Source organism: Sipha flava, unplaced genomic scaffold, assembly GCF_003268045.1.
Source record: "Sipha flava isolate LNK unplaced genomic scaffold, YSA_version1 211_pilon_pilon, whole genome shotgun sequence".
Taxonomy (NCBI): domain Eukaryota; kingdom Metazoa; phylum Arthropoda; class Insecta; order Hemiptera; family Aphididae; genus Sipha; species Sipha flava.
Window position 1 is genome coordinate 84,761 of NW_020272824.1, and position 15,129 is coordinate 99,889.

General features: G+C 26.5%; 2 protein-coding genes across 3 annotated transcripts; one reads left to right on the forward strand and one right to left on the reverse strand.

Moving 5' to 3' along the window:
* The first annotated feature begins 6,851 nt into the window (after positions 1-6,851).
* On the forward strand, positions 6,852-8,885 carry LOC112682816 (GPN-loop GTPase 1). Its single transcript, XM_025553559.1, has 5 exons — positions 6,852-7,150; positions 7,226-7,596; positions 7,670-7,899; positions 7,962-8,194; positions 8,777-8,885. The coding sequence occupies exons 1-5, from the start codon at positions 6,925-6,927 to the stop codon at positions 8,779-8,781; spliced, it is 1,065 nt and encodes a 354-aa protein (XP_025409344.1). The 5' UTR covers positions 6,852-6,924; the 3' UTR covers positions 8,782-8,885.
* A 746-nt stretch (positions 8,886-9,631) lies between these two features.
* Positions 9,632-12,830, reverse strand: LOC112682817 (peroxisome assembly protein 12). Of its 2 annotated transcripts, XM_025553561.1 has the most exons (8): positions 12,712-12,830; positions 12,269-12,402; positions 12,098-12,206; positions 11,832-12,013; positions 11,209-11,390; positions 10,921-11,068; positions 10,756-10,847; positions 9,632-9,974 (listed from the first exon to the last, which is right to left on the reverse strand). In XM_025553561.1, the coding sequence occupies exons 2-8, from the start codon at positions 12,386-12,388 to the stop codon at positions 9,860-9,862; spliced, it is 948 nt and encodes a 315-aa protein (XP_025409346.1). In that variant the 5' UTR covers positions 12,389-12,402; positions 12,712-12,830; the 3' UTR covers positions 9,632-9,859. The 2 variants fall into 2 exon arrangements, with proteins under 2 accessions (XP_025409346.1, XP_025409345.1); XM_025553560.1 differs by lacking the exon at positions 12,712-12,830 and having other exon boundaries at positions 9,633-9,974; positions 12,269-12,462.
* Between the last annotated feature and the right edge of the window lie 2,299 nt (positions 12,831-15,129).

The following is a 15,129-nucleotide window of genomic DNA, read 5'->3' on the forward strand; positions in this document are numbered from 1 at the left end:
CATGTTTTTTTTTTTTGCACCATTGGATTTATTGCCAAGTGAGGAAGAAATTAATTCCAAAACACTACGAAAAACATATCAAAAGTTTATAGTGCATATTTTTGCATATTTAGTGATTTTTAGATTTTAGAGCATATTTTATAATTTTAGAAGATTTAGTATGAAAATTCGATAAATAATAAAATAAAATACATTCATATTGAAAGAACTTTCTTGATATTTTTGTATAGTATTTTTCAAATTTCCATTTGACATTAAAAACAATGTTTTCCACTACCGGTAAAATAATATATATTTATAAATTATAACTACAGCTAGCTTTATTTAAAATTAAATATTATACAACTATCAATTTAGAACCGTTGCTATCAAAATACGATGATTTTCTATAAATACTTTTCTAGGAAAATAACTCAATGTTATTGAACATTCTTCCAGAGGATTTTTTTTATTCAAGAAACAATTTTAATGTTAATTTATTATTATTTTATTAATCAGAATTATTTTTAATACTTTGCTTTATCTATAATTACAATTTTATAAAATATTTGTGCAATTGAAAATTTTGTGTACAAAAATAAAATATACATAAGTGCATATTTTTAGAGCATATTTGTACTTATTTAAGCGCATAAGTGCATGCATATTTAATACTTTTTAAGTGCATAAAGTTCTGAGCCCTAGTAATGAATAATGATGATGATAAACAGAGAACATGAAACGTTTCAATTTACCCAATTAAATAATAAGATTAAAGATAGTAAAACATTAATTTATTTACCCATCCTATAGGCTATAAGTTAACTATCAATAGGTTTAATGGAATAATAATCTAATGAAATAAATATTTAATTAAATATAACATTTTTTATTATTTGTAAATTTAATATTTTATAAAACTTATTTATAAAAACATAAAATTGTATCTCAAAATAATGTACCGTAGTTTGGGGTGAATAGGAATGATTTTAATGGTTTTTTATAGAGTATGAGCTCAATTTCTATGATATCGATATCATGAAAATTGTTTATCTATAGATTACATATATAGAAATATATAATATACCAAAAATAAAGTTTTTAAGGTTCGCGTAATAACGATTGTCATAAACCGGGGAGTAACCAGTGTTTCTCAAATTTTTATAAACCGTGAACGTGTATTTAAAAGAGAATATCTGATTTTTAACTACAAAATAGTAAATAAAAATATACTATTTACCGATTTTAGCATTTGATCATCGGACAAAGAATTGCCGACTTTTTAAAATTTCTTAGAGTGGGGCATTTGCCATAGTCTGCCCCTCCCCCAAATTACGCCCCTGGTAATATTACTCTATAGTTTAAATTATTAATGGGCATAATCGAAATATTAGTATTGGAGATATTTTTATAATCTCGAGATGTCTCGAAATAATCATTCGAAATGTTCAATTGAAATATAATATAATTTTATTTATAAACGTTCTGAGAAATTTTTAAATTTTTGTTGTTTTGTGGTTGAGTAATTCAATTATAGCTATATATTTATGTCAAACTTTAAAATATAAATAACTAAGAATACCCGTATACCCATCAATATTTGTCTAACAATCAGTCTCACGAGTAGCACGAGTCGTAAATACAAAGACTCAAAGTGAACAACTAGTATTTACTTATTCGATTATGATGAAAAATAATATTTCTCTCTTATTCCTTCGTTTCGTGAAAATTATTCAAAATATTTTTTCATTCGCTACACATTTTGAGATTAAGAATTGATAGTTTTTAAAATAAACGAGATATCACTCGAAATAATCTCCCGGGTATATAATCGTATTATTATTTTTATAAACGAGATATCTCGATTACGCTCATCACTAGTTTAAATTAACATGAATTATATTATCTTAGTCCAAGATTATGTTGGTATTTAGATTTGTACCCTATGGATTAATAAATAATCAATACTTAAATGCGTCAACATAACGTGAATGTTACTCATTCATTTAGGTCGAGTTGCATAAAGGTTCATTTGTGATTTCTAGAGCCGTTAAAGTGCTTACGATCCGTTAAAAAAAATTGGGTTTTGCTTAAACGTAAGTTAGCGTTAAAGGGTCTGTAATTTATCGGCTATTGGACCTGTAAACTACAGGCATTGATTAAAGATACATATGTATATTTAATCAATGCTACAGGTATGATTTTCGTTCGTTGACTTTTACAGATCCGTTAATACGGTGGTGATAAGAAATATAATTTAAATACATCGAGATAAATAAATAATACTGTATTGATTTGATTTTTTTTTTGACAATGCAGTCACTGCAGATGTATTGCACATTTGAAAGGATTTGATAAAAATGTAGAAGTTTGGGTGTCTAATTCTTACAATATTTTTAAATTTATTATTAAACGTTGTTGGTTCGATCATAACCTTCTTTTGTGACATTACATACACGTTCCATATATACGGAGAAAATATTGGCGGACGTCGTACTAACCTAATTGTACCGTACTTTGTAGGAATAGATTTGATGTTTCATTAAAGGATTTAGATTAAAGTACACCAAAATGTCCTCTAATTCTTCAAAAGTCTTTAATGAATTGAATAATATTAACACCGTTATTAAAATTTTTAAATATTGAAATACGTGTATACATAACAAAAATATTATTTAAACAAAAATATAAATTACCTCTTTTAACAGTATTGGTTGAGAGAAATGCTAATGCAGGGATTATTTTTAAGGCTGATTTGAAGTTTTTCTCTTTTTATATTTTATAGCCAAATCCAAGTCCTGAACTTTTCGCAGGATAGACTGGTTTAAATGATAATAGCATAACTGCACCGATAAATCATCATGAAATACTTCCTTGATAGTCTGTATTACAGATTTTTCGAAATCAATTGAAATTATTGAAAGCAATACAAATTGATCCCGTATAGCAGACAACTCAATATAAGCGTGTTTATTTTTACGTTGAAGCAAAGCATACATCGCAGGAATTATTATATTATTTATGTTTGCATTTTCATGTAATAAGTATACTAGGTAGAATACAGGACAAATTGAAAATGTTCCATCCATATAAATAATTTTAGTTTCAGATTATAATACGATTATTATTATTTTTGCTGTTGTAAAATAAAAATGGTTCTGGATTGAGCTCTCCACCGGTTGTACTCCACTGTGTTTCTTCCAATATAATATCGTCTATTTTTATAATTTTAAAATAAATATTGTTACGGACACGCCATAAAATCCTTTTCATCGAAACTTCTTTCGGAATTAACTGTTTGCTTTCGTTGGATATTGAGATTACAAATATTCGAGACTGTATATCGTAATTTTAGTTTGCTGTGTTCTTTATAATTAGAGATGTTGAATTTACCTGTAAAAAATTGTTGGTAAATTTACGTAAAATTCAGTAAATTGGTAAATTTTGAAAAAAAAAAAATGTTTTTAATTTTTATTCAATTTTTAAATACAGCTTACGTACATACCTTCTTCGACATTTTTTACGAAGTTTTAAAATGTAGGATGAATGTTTTTCTTCCTTTTTACCTACCAACCTATCTAACATGTGTAAGTGTAACACACTATAACATAGTCATACAGAACAACAAGTAACAACAGAATGAGAATGTAAAATGTTATCAGTGTTTACTTTTAAATTGATGTAAATATAGATTATAATATACAGTAGTGAATTGGAGGGTATACGGGGGTACACGGCGTATACCCAATACGCTATTTTTATCCATGTCGTATAACTTATGAGAAATTGATGATACGCGGGTATACGGCCGTATATAGCGTATAGCTTGTAATTTAACAAATAACTACATAATTCCTTAGCTAACCTAACTTACGGTTATATTTATGACGTGATTCGGTATCGGATATATTATTATTATTATTATTATTTTTTTTTTTAATGAAAAATTCAAATTTGTTATCCTTTAACAACAAGTTTCTGTTATCAAACAGTCATAATTAAAGATGTATAGTTCATGAGTGAGTTTTTTTGATTCCTACGATATGATAGTTACTACATGAAAGAAGGCGTATACCCATGATTTATTTTAGCAATATATCACTGATAATAAACTAAAATACTGAATAGAGTATTAACGCTGCATTTTATTGTCATATAGGCTACGCTGATTATCTTGGTCCTAGTTATAGAAACGGAGGGGAAAAAAAAGGGCTACGATGATTATCTAAATAAAACTATGGTTGTAGATATATCTATATATGAGTACATTCTCTACAATAGTAAATAAAACGTATCCCGCTAGTAAACACATTTACTCAATTTTTTTTAATGGAAAAAAAAAACTGGGTAAAAAAATACTTGGTAAAATTTACGTAAATTTACTTTTACCCGTAAATTTTACAGGGTAAATTTACTTAGCTCACATCTCTATTCATAATACATTTAGCTCTTTCTGCATTCATTAAGTCAATATTACCTTTATGATTGTGATCTTCAAACAAAATTAATTCCATCGTCAGTTGTAAGTGATCCATTACACAACCTTTTGCGAATACACACCCACCGGATACCAATTTTCATATTTTTTTGTTTATAATATAAATAATCGTTGTGCACTAATTTCTTCTTGTTTCTTTTCGTTGTTAACACCTCCATAGTTAACTAACGTACGCACCATAGGCGTGCGCACGGGGTATGCAGGGTATGCCGCTGCATAGTCTGCGGCTTCATGTGAGGGGCCCAGTGGCGTATCCAAGGGGGGGGGGGGGCTAAGGGGGCTATAGCCCCCCCCATGGGCCGTGTTTATATGTATAATGTATCTTGACTATTTAATAGAATCAATGGATGCTCGTTTTAATCAAAGGCTTATTGATGTTATGCCACTTGAAGGACTTATTCCGGCCAATTTAAATATGTATGACGATAAAAATATTATAAAAACTGCTAAAATATATGTCCAAGATCTCCATGATGATACCTCATCTACAATCAGAGCTAACCTGTTCATATGGAGGCAACAATGGAGTCAAAATACTATTCCAAAACCGAATTCTGCTCTTGATTCACTCTCTCATCACACCAATCTTCGACCTAACATTAAAATACTTTTACAATTATTCGCCACGTTACCAGTTACCTCTTTCACTCCGGAAAGAACGTTTTCAGCACTTAATCTTTTAAAAATTTTTTTAAGAAGCACCATGTTGGAAAACAGACTGAATAGGTTAGCTATGGCTAATATAAATAGAGCAAGTGACTGAACACTGAAACTAAAATTATTATTATTATTATAAATTATATATTAATAAATATTTTTAAAACTATACTAAAATGCTTGAATTACGTTTAGAAACTTGGTGGTAGATGGTGAGGGGGGGGGGTAAGGCTGAATTCTCATATCCTCTCTTACCTTACTTATCCAAAAAAGTAGTTAGCTCCCCCATTTAAAAATCCTGGCTACGCCACTGGAGGGGCCTATATTTATCATTAAGTTAAGAAACTTTAAATTTAATTACCGCCACAGGAAATTTAAATCAATTAAAGCTTGATAGTAATGATATTTCAATATTGAAGGAAAAATTTAATTTGAATACTACATTTAAGTCTGAAATTAAGCTCATTACAAATATGTCTGATAGAACTTCTATTAGAGGGTTATCAACTAAAACAATTGTAGTATGGCTGAATTGGTTATCAGAAAACGACCGGAAAACAATATTTTCAAACTTCAATAAAGCTTTAACACAATTTGCAACAATACCTGTGACAAGCTGCTCGTGTGAGAGGGATTTTTCTAAATTGTCTATTGTAAAGTCTAAACAGTCTAAGGAAACACTATGTTACAAGAACGTCTTGATTCACTGATGTTAATATTTATCGAGCAAAAGATGGCATCAGAAATCAATATTGAAGATGTAATAGATGAATTCAAAGCATGTGTGCCGATTAAAAGAAGACTTGAACTTTAGATTTTAAGTACTCTCCATAAAATAACAACATTATAAATATGTTAAAATTATTCAAGAGCATTCAATATAGTACATAATTGATCTTAAATAAATAATAAATTTTTTTTTAATAAATATAAATCAAATTTCAAACTACTTATTTCTACAGTGCATTGTTTAATATTCTACTGTAAAATTATGTGTAATTTTAGATTCTAAGGGAAGTAAAGAAGCTACGTAGTATATATGCAAAAACTTAGATTGTGACTTGAATCTTATATGCGTTAAAAGAAAATGCAAATAAATTAAGGGAAGATTAGAAAATTTATTTGTGAGGGGCCCTATATTTCTTATTGCATAACCTGCGAATAAAGTCTGCGCACGCCTATGGTACGCACAATTACACAGAAAAACTATTACTGCGTAGTGTGCTCTGTGTATTCAGGGATGGTATAAAATATTATTTAGTCTTTACAATACAAATAGCAATAGTTTATAAAATTTTTCCACTGTCTGACAAGTAAATAATGGTCGAGTAATATCATCTGTTGATAAGAAGACTTTCGACAATGGATAATGTCATAAAGGTAATAAAGGTGTTCATAAAATTGTTAACTTGTTAGTCTATTTTTTTGAGCTAATTAATTTAGAACGTAATAACCTAACCTAACCGGAGGGCAAACGTCCTATGGGTAGGTAAAAAATAAATCTATATAACTACCGGGGCTCAAATTAGTATGACGTCCTCTTAATAATAGACGGGGACGAAACGTCCGTGGACTCGTTTCTTTTTACGAGGACTATACGTCCGCGATTCCATATTAGTACAAATACAATATAAATAGTGGTTCCTCTTTAAAATTAGTAAATGCAACATAATATACATGGTATTAACCGATCTCTTATCAGTGGTAATGAGCTAAGTTTTCGGGAGCTATCTTCATAAACAAAACCTTCTTTACTTAAAAAGTTAAATAGATTGAATACAATTTCAAATATGGATTGCAACGAAGAAATCCCATCCTGTAGTGAAGTTACTAAAGAAAAAATGGAAGATGAATCGTTGAAGTCACCTGTATGTCTCATTGTGTTGGGTATGGCAGGCTCAGGGAAAACTACATTTGTATCTAAGCTTGATTCATACTTAAAACAATTCAAAAGATCCCCGTATTTAGTTAACCTTGACCCAGCATGTAAAAATATGCCTTATAAGCCAAATATTGGTAAGATTAATCATTATTTCTCCCATGTTTTCAAATATTCCAATAAGTATTGATTTTTTTTTTTTTTTTTCATAGATATTAGAGATTCTGTGAAGTACAAACAAGTGATGAAGCGCTATGGCTTAGGTCCTAATGGCGCGATTGTTACCTCTTTAAATTTATATTCCACTAAATTTAATCAATTATTAGATCTCCTTGGAAAAGTCCATGTTGAAAATACTCATGATGTAGCTATTATAGATACACCTGGACAAATTGAAGTTTTTACATGGTCAGCTTCAGGTCAAATATTAACTGAATGCCTTGCATCAACATTCCCAACAGTTGTTGTATATGTTATGGATTTAGAACGAAGTACTAGTCCAATTACATTCATGTCTAACATGCTTTATGCATGTTCAGTTTTATACAAAACAAAATTACCATTCATAGTAGTTTTAAATAAAGTGAGTTTGGTAACCAAATGCTCAATTTTTTTAAAAAATATATTGTATATATACAACTTTTTTTCAATTTTAGAGTGATATTGTAGATCCATCATATGCAATTGAATGGATGCATGATTTTGAAACATTTTGTGATGCCATAGAAAAAGAGTCATCGTATATGTCAAATTTGACACGTACTATGGCATTAACTTTAGATGAATTTTATAGTGAATTAAATTGTGTACCTGTATCTTCAATTACAGGACATAATTTTGATGAATTTTTGAAAATGGTTGATTCATCGGCTGACGAATTTCAAAAGTATATTTTAATTTAATTTTATGATAATTGAATTTATATAATCTGATTTTAAATTGACCTAGGGAATATCGTGTTGAATGGGAAAAAATTCGCAAAGATAAATTGCAAGCAGAAATTTCAGAACTGAATAATAAATTAAATAGTTTAGAAGTTAGTAGTGGACAAGGAGAAAATGTAGATTTATTTAGTTCATTAAGTGCTGGGCGAGAGATTTCAGATGTTTATTTAGCACCAATGGCCGATGAAATGTCAGAAGATAGCGAAGGGGAAGAAGTACCTGGATTTAATCTTAATGGTAAGTATTTATCATTCGGTTAGTTTTCCTAACTTAGTAGAACATCATGTACAAATTTTGAGTTATAGGAAAGATAAAATTTTGATTTGATCCTTACATAAACACTATTGTAAAAGGTACATTTATTTAAATCTGAATATTTCATTAGCCCTGTTTATTTTCATCTTAGACAGATTTAATGTTTATATATTTATTGATTTGGTTATATTTTTGTAATTTGAAGCACATACTAATAATTAATTATAATATGAAAAATATATTTAAAATTTGGTATTATATTTACACTGATGGTTTATATGATTCAATGCATTCACCTGATCTGTTAAAAATGATGGCAGTAGTAGTTATGGAAGGGAAATTTTACGGTAGAAAATCAGAGAAAAAAATATTTTAAAGAGCTTTCAAAATGTAATTAAAATAATAATAAAAAAAGCTAATAAAGGTAGTTTTCAAAATAGTCTTCTAACAATCATAGTCATAATGGTGTAATGCATAATGGCATAATGATGTTATAATGTAAATGCCAATTTTTAAATTATATTAAAATTTTAAATATTTTACCAGTAGATATTTCATTTTCAGATTGAACACAAAGAAATTATTTTTAAGAAGCAAATTGAATTGGTATTTTGTCCATATTTGTGTTATATACTAATAATATTCATACTTAAATAAACTATTTTTATATGGATATATGTTTTAAAAATATTTTGGTTAAAATTTCAATTCATTGTATTATTATCCTTCCTCTTCACTTTTCTCCCAACTATTTGGGGTTGGCCACCCTTGTCCAAAACCTTTTCTTGTCTCGATTTTCTATATCCCCTACCCACACACCAATGGCTCTCATATCATTCTCAATCATATCTAACCATATCTTTTTTAGTCTTACTCTTCTTCTTTTCTCTTCAACGTTTATTTTCATTACCACTCTTACTGCTTTTGTTACCTCACACCTTATCATTTGTCTGAACCATCTCAGTCTATTTTCTCTTATCTTGTCTACTATCGACTCTATACCAATACTTCCTCTCATATATTCATCCTTATTCTATCTTTTCTTGTCACTCCACTCGTCCATCTAAGCATTCTCATTTCTGTAACATTCAAACTCTGAAGTTGTACACTAAGATTCATACTCACTTTTTAATTTTCATATCAAATGGTAAGTATACATGGTTGATGAATAGAACAATACAATTATAAATTATTCATGTTCTTTACAAATGTTGAGTAAATCATTGTGGTATTTTATTTTATAATGAATAAAATAAATTATATATAACAAATATTCAATAACTAGTCTATTGGTATAATACTGAATAGTGAATACTACAAACCATAATTAAATATCTGAATTTATTTAAAATTCAGTAGTTAAATAATGATATTATAATTATTATGCTTAATTTTATGAAAATAATAACTAAGCACCAAAATAACACTATACATGAGAATATGAATAATATTTACTTCAACAATTAATAGGTTTACATTTTCAACGGGCAAGTAACATGTAACAAAAATTTCACCAATATTTATTTTAAATTGGTATACATCAAACATTAATAATAAGTTAATAACTTTTTTTTTTTACAAATAAATAAAAAAAAATCATGGAATCTAAAAAAAGTATTAATATAATCACCAACTGTGCCGTATAAATTAAGTATCCGAATAAATTCTTATCATATCTTGCATTGTTGCTGGTAATTTAGTAATTGGACATCTAGATTCTATCATAAGTGATTTATGTAAACACTTGTAACAAAAAACAAACCTAAAGAAATTAGTATAACTTAAATAAATAAACACCATTAAAATATACAAATCGATTCTATCATAATTTAAAATAAAATGAGACAGCTGTGTTAACAAATATGGTCGTTAATTTGAATCCTGCCACCAACAGTTCAACTTTTTAGGCGGGATAATAACTTCAAAAGAAAAAATCTTTCTACACCCTTATCTAATCAAACCCAACGTATTTTACCAACCAATTCAAAACCTACATACCGTACCAAAAAAAAAAAAAACCTGCTTAGAGGGCTAATAATCTAAGTTGATATACTCTCACCAATAAATAATAATAAAAATTATGCTTATGTGTATAGATTTTTTTAACAAAAATATTGAAAATTGTGTATTAAAGCTAATTGGTTTTTTCTTAATATTTTACATGACTTAGAGCTATACTAATGCACAAAGTACATTAATATTACCACATTATAAATTAAAATTAACATATTTATGAAATAGAAAAGAAATGTATAAATTATTATTAAAATAATTTTGATAGATCAGAAAAGTAGATTAGTCAGACATAAAACTATAAAAAAAAATTATAAGTAAAATAATGGGCTTCTTGTATAAAGTAAAAATGTATAAAAACTAATAACTATATTTTTATTAAAAGTTAAATGATCATAGATTGAATATTATTTTTAGTATCAACAGCCTTTAATAAGATCAATAATATTTGTTTCGTTACCTACAATATTGAATAAACTACTAAAAAACTTACGGTTGTGAAAAAAAAACAAAATTTGATGAACACATACCCTGATACAGAAAGTGCAGTTGGCATTTTTCTTTCATTAATACATATCGGACATTTATTAGTTTTTCTGAGTGAATTATACTTATCAATTTCCTGTTAAATTATAATTTTATATAATTCAAAAATTGCAAGAATCTATTTACAATAAGAACTTTGTAAAACATACCTTTGGAGGATTAGGTATTGGATAAGCAATAAATTTTGACTGTAAATTTTCTGAATGCCATAAATTCAAAAACTGCATTAAAAATGCACCCAGTTCCAATGAATGAGTTAATCCATAGAATAAATAGTTCTTAAAATATTCTTTAACACTAAAAACAAAAACATTGTATTAAATTATTTTAATATATAATATAAAATTATGGATATTATGTACAATATTAAATGTTTTTAGTAACATTAAAATAATTTTCAGTTATTTTAATTGTCAATAAATTAATGATTGACTTACCTTAATTGAGCAAGAGGTTCATTATTTGTAGGTTCAATAGGTTTATAACTTAAAATCATTCCAGCCATATCTAATAATGGAGAATGTGATTGACTAGATCCATTTATATATTTAATGTAATATATTAGACATAGTGCTTCCCAACATGTATATACTATCTTATATAATTTTATAAATAATTTCTAAAACAACAACAATTAATCTAATAATATGAAAATATTCAAGATAATATTCCATACTATATATAGAAAATTTACAAAATCAAATCATACTACTGTATTCAATTAATTCTACATTAAGCAGGTTTTTATTTACTAATTATAATTGCATATTTTACACTAATTACATAATTTAAATCTATTTTTTTATAGTTATAAAAATAAACAGTAAATTTAATATAATTCACAAATCTATTAATAGTATAAAAATATTTAGTTTTCTATCAAGATAAATATTGAGAAATAAAAAGAAAAAATATTTAAAAAAAAAAAAACTTTTAAATTTTATTTATTTGTATGATTCATAGTATGATTAAAATACTAATATTTGTTTTTTAACAAGAAAATAATGGTTCATACATTTAAAAAAAAACAAATCTTAATTGATTAATAATATTTCATTACCTCTTTAAACTGCAATTTATATTTCTCTTGTAATTGTTCAACATAAATATTACATTTATTTCGTAAATAAGGCACACCAACGACTAATACTAAACTAATGTACAATTGATTATCAGTTAGTTTAAAATTGTTTGTATGAGAAAATCTGGTTAGGTTATAGAAATTTTCTGAAAATGTTCCTCCTAAAATAATTTTTTTTTTTTTTAATAAATGAACATTTTAAATTAGAATAGATATATTATTATTAATGGAGTAATTTTTCTCACCATATTTCTTCAAATAATGATATTGACATATGGAATTTATTGCTAGAAACACTTCATCAAAATACTGAATTAGCCATTTTAATTGATCAGGATTTTTAAGAACAATATACTATAACAACAAGACTTAAAAATTATAATTTAAAACCATTAGCTTAAAATAATAAAACTTACATTAATAATTTTTTTTATTGCTGGATAGCCCGTAGCGGATAGATTTTCCTGTGCAATCGCTTCAAAAATTGTTGGACGACCAACAATAGTTGTAGTATGATGAGCCGCTTTTTCTGCCATTTTAATTAATTTTACTGCATAAAATTAATTTATTTCAAATCAAATTTGTCAATAATTAAAAAATAAATTATCAATTTTATAATCAATTGTATAATATGTTAATTGAGCGATACAGTTAAATATTTAATGTTAATTTTGGGTAAATAATGAGAACGTTTTTAAATTTGTTATGAAAAATTTCTTGTTATCAATTTTTGAATTTTAATATATGTGATAGACATTTGATTATTTTATAATTTAAAATGTGTTGTTGATACGAATGGTAAATAATAATTGATAACTAAACCACTCATAATATCTATTATACTATTTAAATGTAATACATCGTAGTTTCTTCTATGGTCAGGACCATATTCAGACAAGCTTTCTCGATTATATGATGGGCCCCATTTGTAGTCCTTAAGCTTATGTTTTTTTACTAAAAACCTTAAGAGACTGTGGTAGGAGCTTGATAGGGAGATATGATTTGTATATTACATGCAAAGTATAGTATAATAATATATTCTACTTTAATCTCATGGAAACTCGGCGGTTAAAGTTATTCCACGAAATTAATTTCTTGCGAGAATCCGATCGGCCACATAATTGAGTTATTACGTTTCATATTATTGTTGTTATGTAATTACAGTGGCTTAGGTAAGGTTATCTATGCCTTTGATTAAATATACAAAAATTAAAATTAGTTATTGTTTATGTCTGAAAGTACATAATTTTTCTGAAATGTATCATCAACTATTACTATAAAAATAAAAAAAAAAAAACACAAAAATTAATATTAATTTTCATGTGTAATTAGACAATTTTTTTACTTGGAACTTAGGCCTAACCCTAAAAACATAAATGGATCCAGATTTAGTTTTCTTGGAGCCTGGTGAAGTTGAGTCATAGAATAGATTAAATTTAATCTATTTTATGGTCTTCCTCCCAGTGGCGGACGCAGGGAGGGGTTTTGGGGATTCAACCTCCCCCTCCCCCCGAAAATAATGGATGATTAATTTCAAACGTAGTTATCCTACATTATGTACTTTAATAAAAATGAATTGTCCAAAATACAATTAAAATATGCTAGAAAAAAAGTGTTTTGTCAAGAAAAGTGAATTTTTAAACGTTCTAAAAGGTATTGGTACTTAAAACTCAAATTTTTGAAATTCCATGATGGCAGTACTTCATAAAAATAATGCATGTTTGTGAGTCACTTATTATCAGTAAATAAAAATAAGTAAATATATGTTATCAATAAACTGCCATTGCTTTAACCATTTGTACATACATATTTTTTTCAAATAATTTGCATTATAAAAGTAGACCACATTAAATTTTAAGAAAATTATTATTCATTATCAATATATTAGTATTTTGAAAGATAAGTATGTATTTTTTACATCATTCTCATCAATATATATTTAATTTATTGTAGTATACAGTTTAAAATATTTAATAGATGATTGTAACAAAGCAAAATTGTGTTATTACTTTAAGTAATATTACATAATATACTTCCAAAATGTGTGAGTATATGTACACTTTAAAATAATTAGCAAAGAAGAGTAATTAATTTAATTAAGAAACCATCAGTATTATGACATTTTTATTTGTATGGTCACAATAATGTGATATAATATTAGTGATCCATGTTTCAGAAATTATTACGTACCAATTTAATTTATTTTATATAAATTTGCAATAAGAATATAAAGTACAATGATAAATTTAAAATGTAATTTGTTTGCATTTATACATCCCCTCATTATAAATCATACTACAACAACATGAGATGTTCAAGGTAGTTGATTGTGAAAAATGTACTATTAGCATCAAATATTTGATGATAACATCACTGAAAAATATTTAAGTCCAGATTGAAGATTGTCTTACACTTAAACACTATACAATTGGTTTTTACTTATTCAAATAATTTTAACAAAAATAATAATACATGTATTTCAAATAAATTAAAAACAATTTTACATAATATTTTGGTTAAACAACAAATTTATAATAATTTAAGATTTTACTTTAAATAATAGGAAATTGAACATCAATATATTTTATCAGTACATCTCTTAAAAAATAATTTACATCTATTAAACATAAGATTTATAGTTGGTATAATTAACTTACAAATTCAATTAATTAAATATTTGTTTTTATTTTACTGAATAATTATATAAGTTAATAATTTAAAGTAATTATCCTCTTTTTCACTTCCTTCAGCCCTAAATAATAAGGAATAAAGGACAGTTTTATATTTTACAGTTAAAAAAATAATATATACATTCTTCACTAATGCAAAGTTGTTTCAAACATATTTGTTAAATTTTGAAATATAATTTTATAACTTTTTAACAATGACATCATTGTACATTTGACATGTAATACAAAAGCACATGTTGAACTACTCGTCAAAGAATATTTGGTATTTTTCGTCTAGAATGCCAAACAGAAAATTTATTATAGGCAGTATGCAACATTAAATTTAAATGATTTGTGAGCTGATTTAAATGACCGTGGTTAATAATGATTTGATCTTCAAAAGGCTTTATTTTAGCATTTTGAAATTTACGTAGAGAATCATGAGTTTTAATCAATTTTTCTTCTAAAGTTGGTGTTGTCACAGGAAAACAAGACCAAAAATGTCTTAAAAGTTCACCTAAAGAAATATATAACTGGCGCAAATCTTTTTCAACTGTAACTGGCACTAACTGTGCTAATGAAGCTGACTCGTCACTAATTCCTTTCAT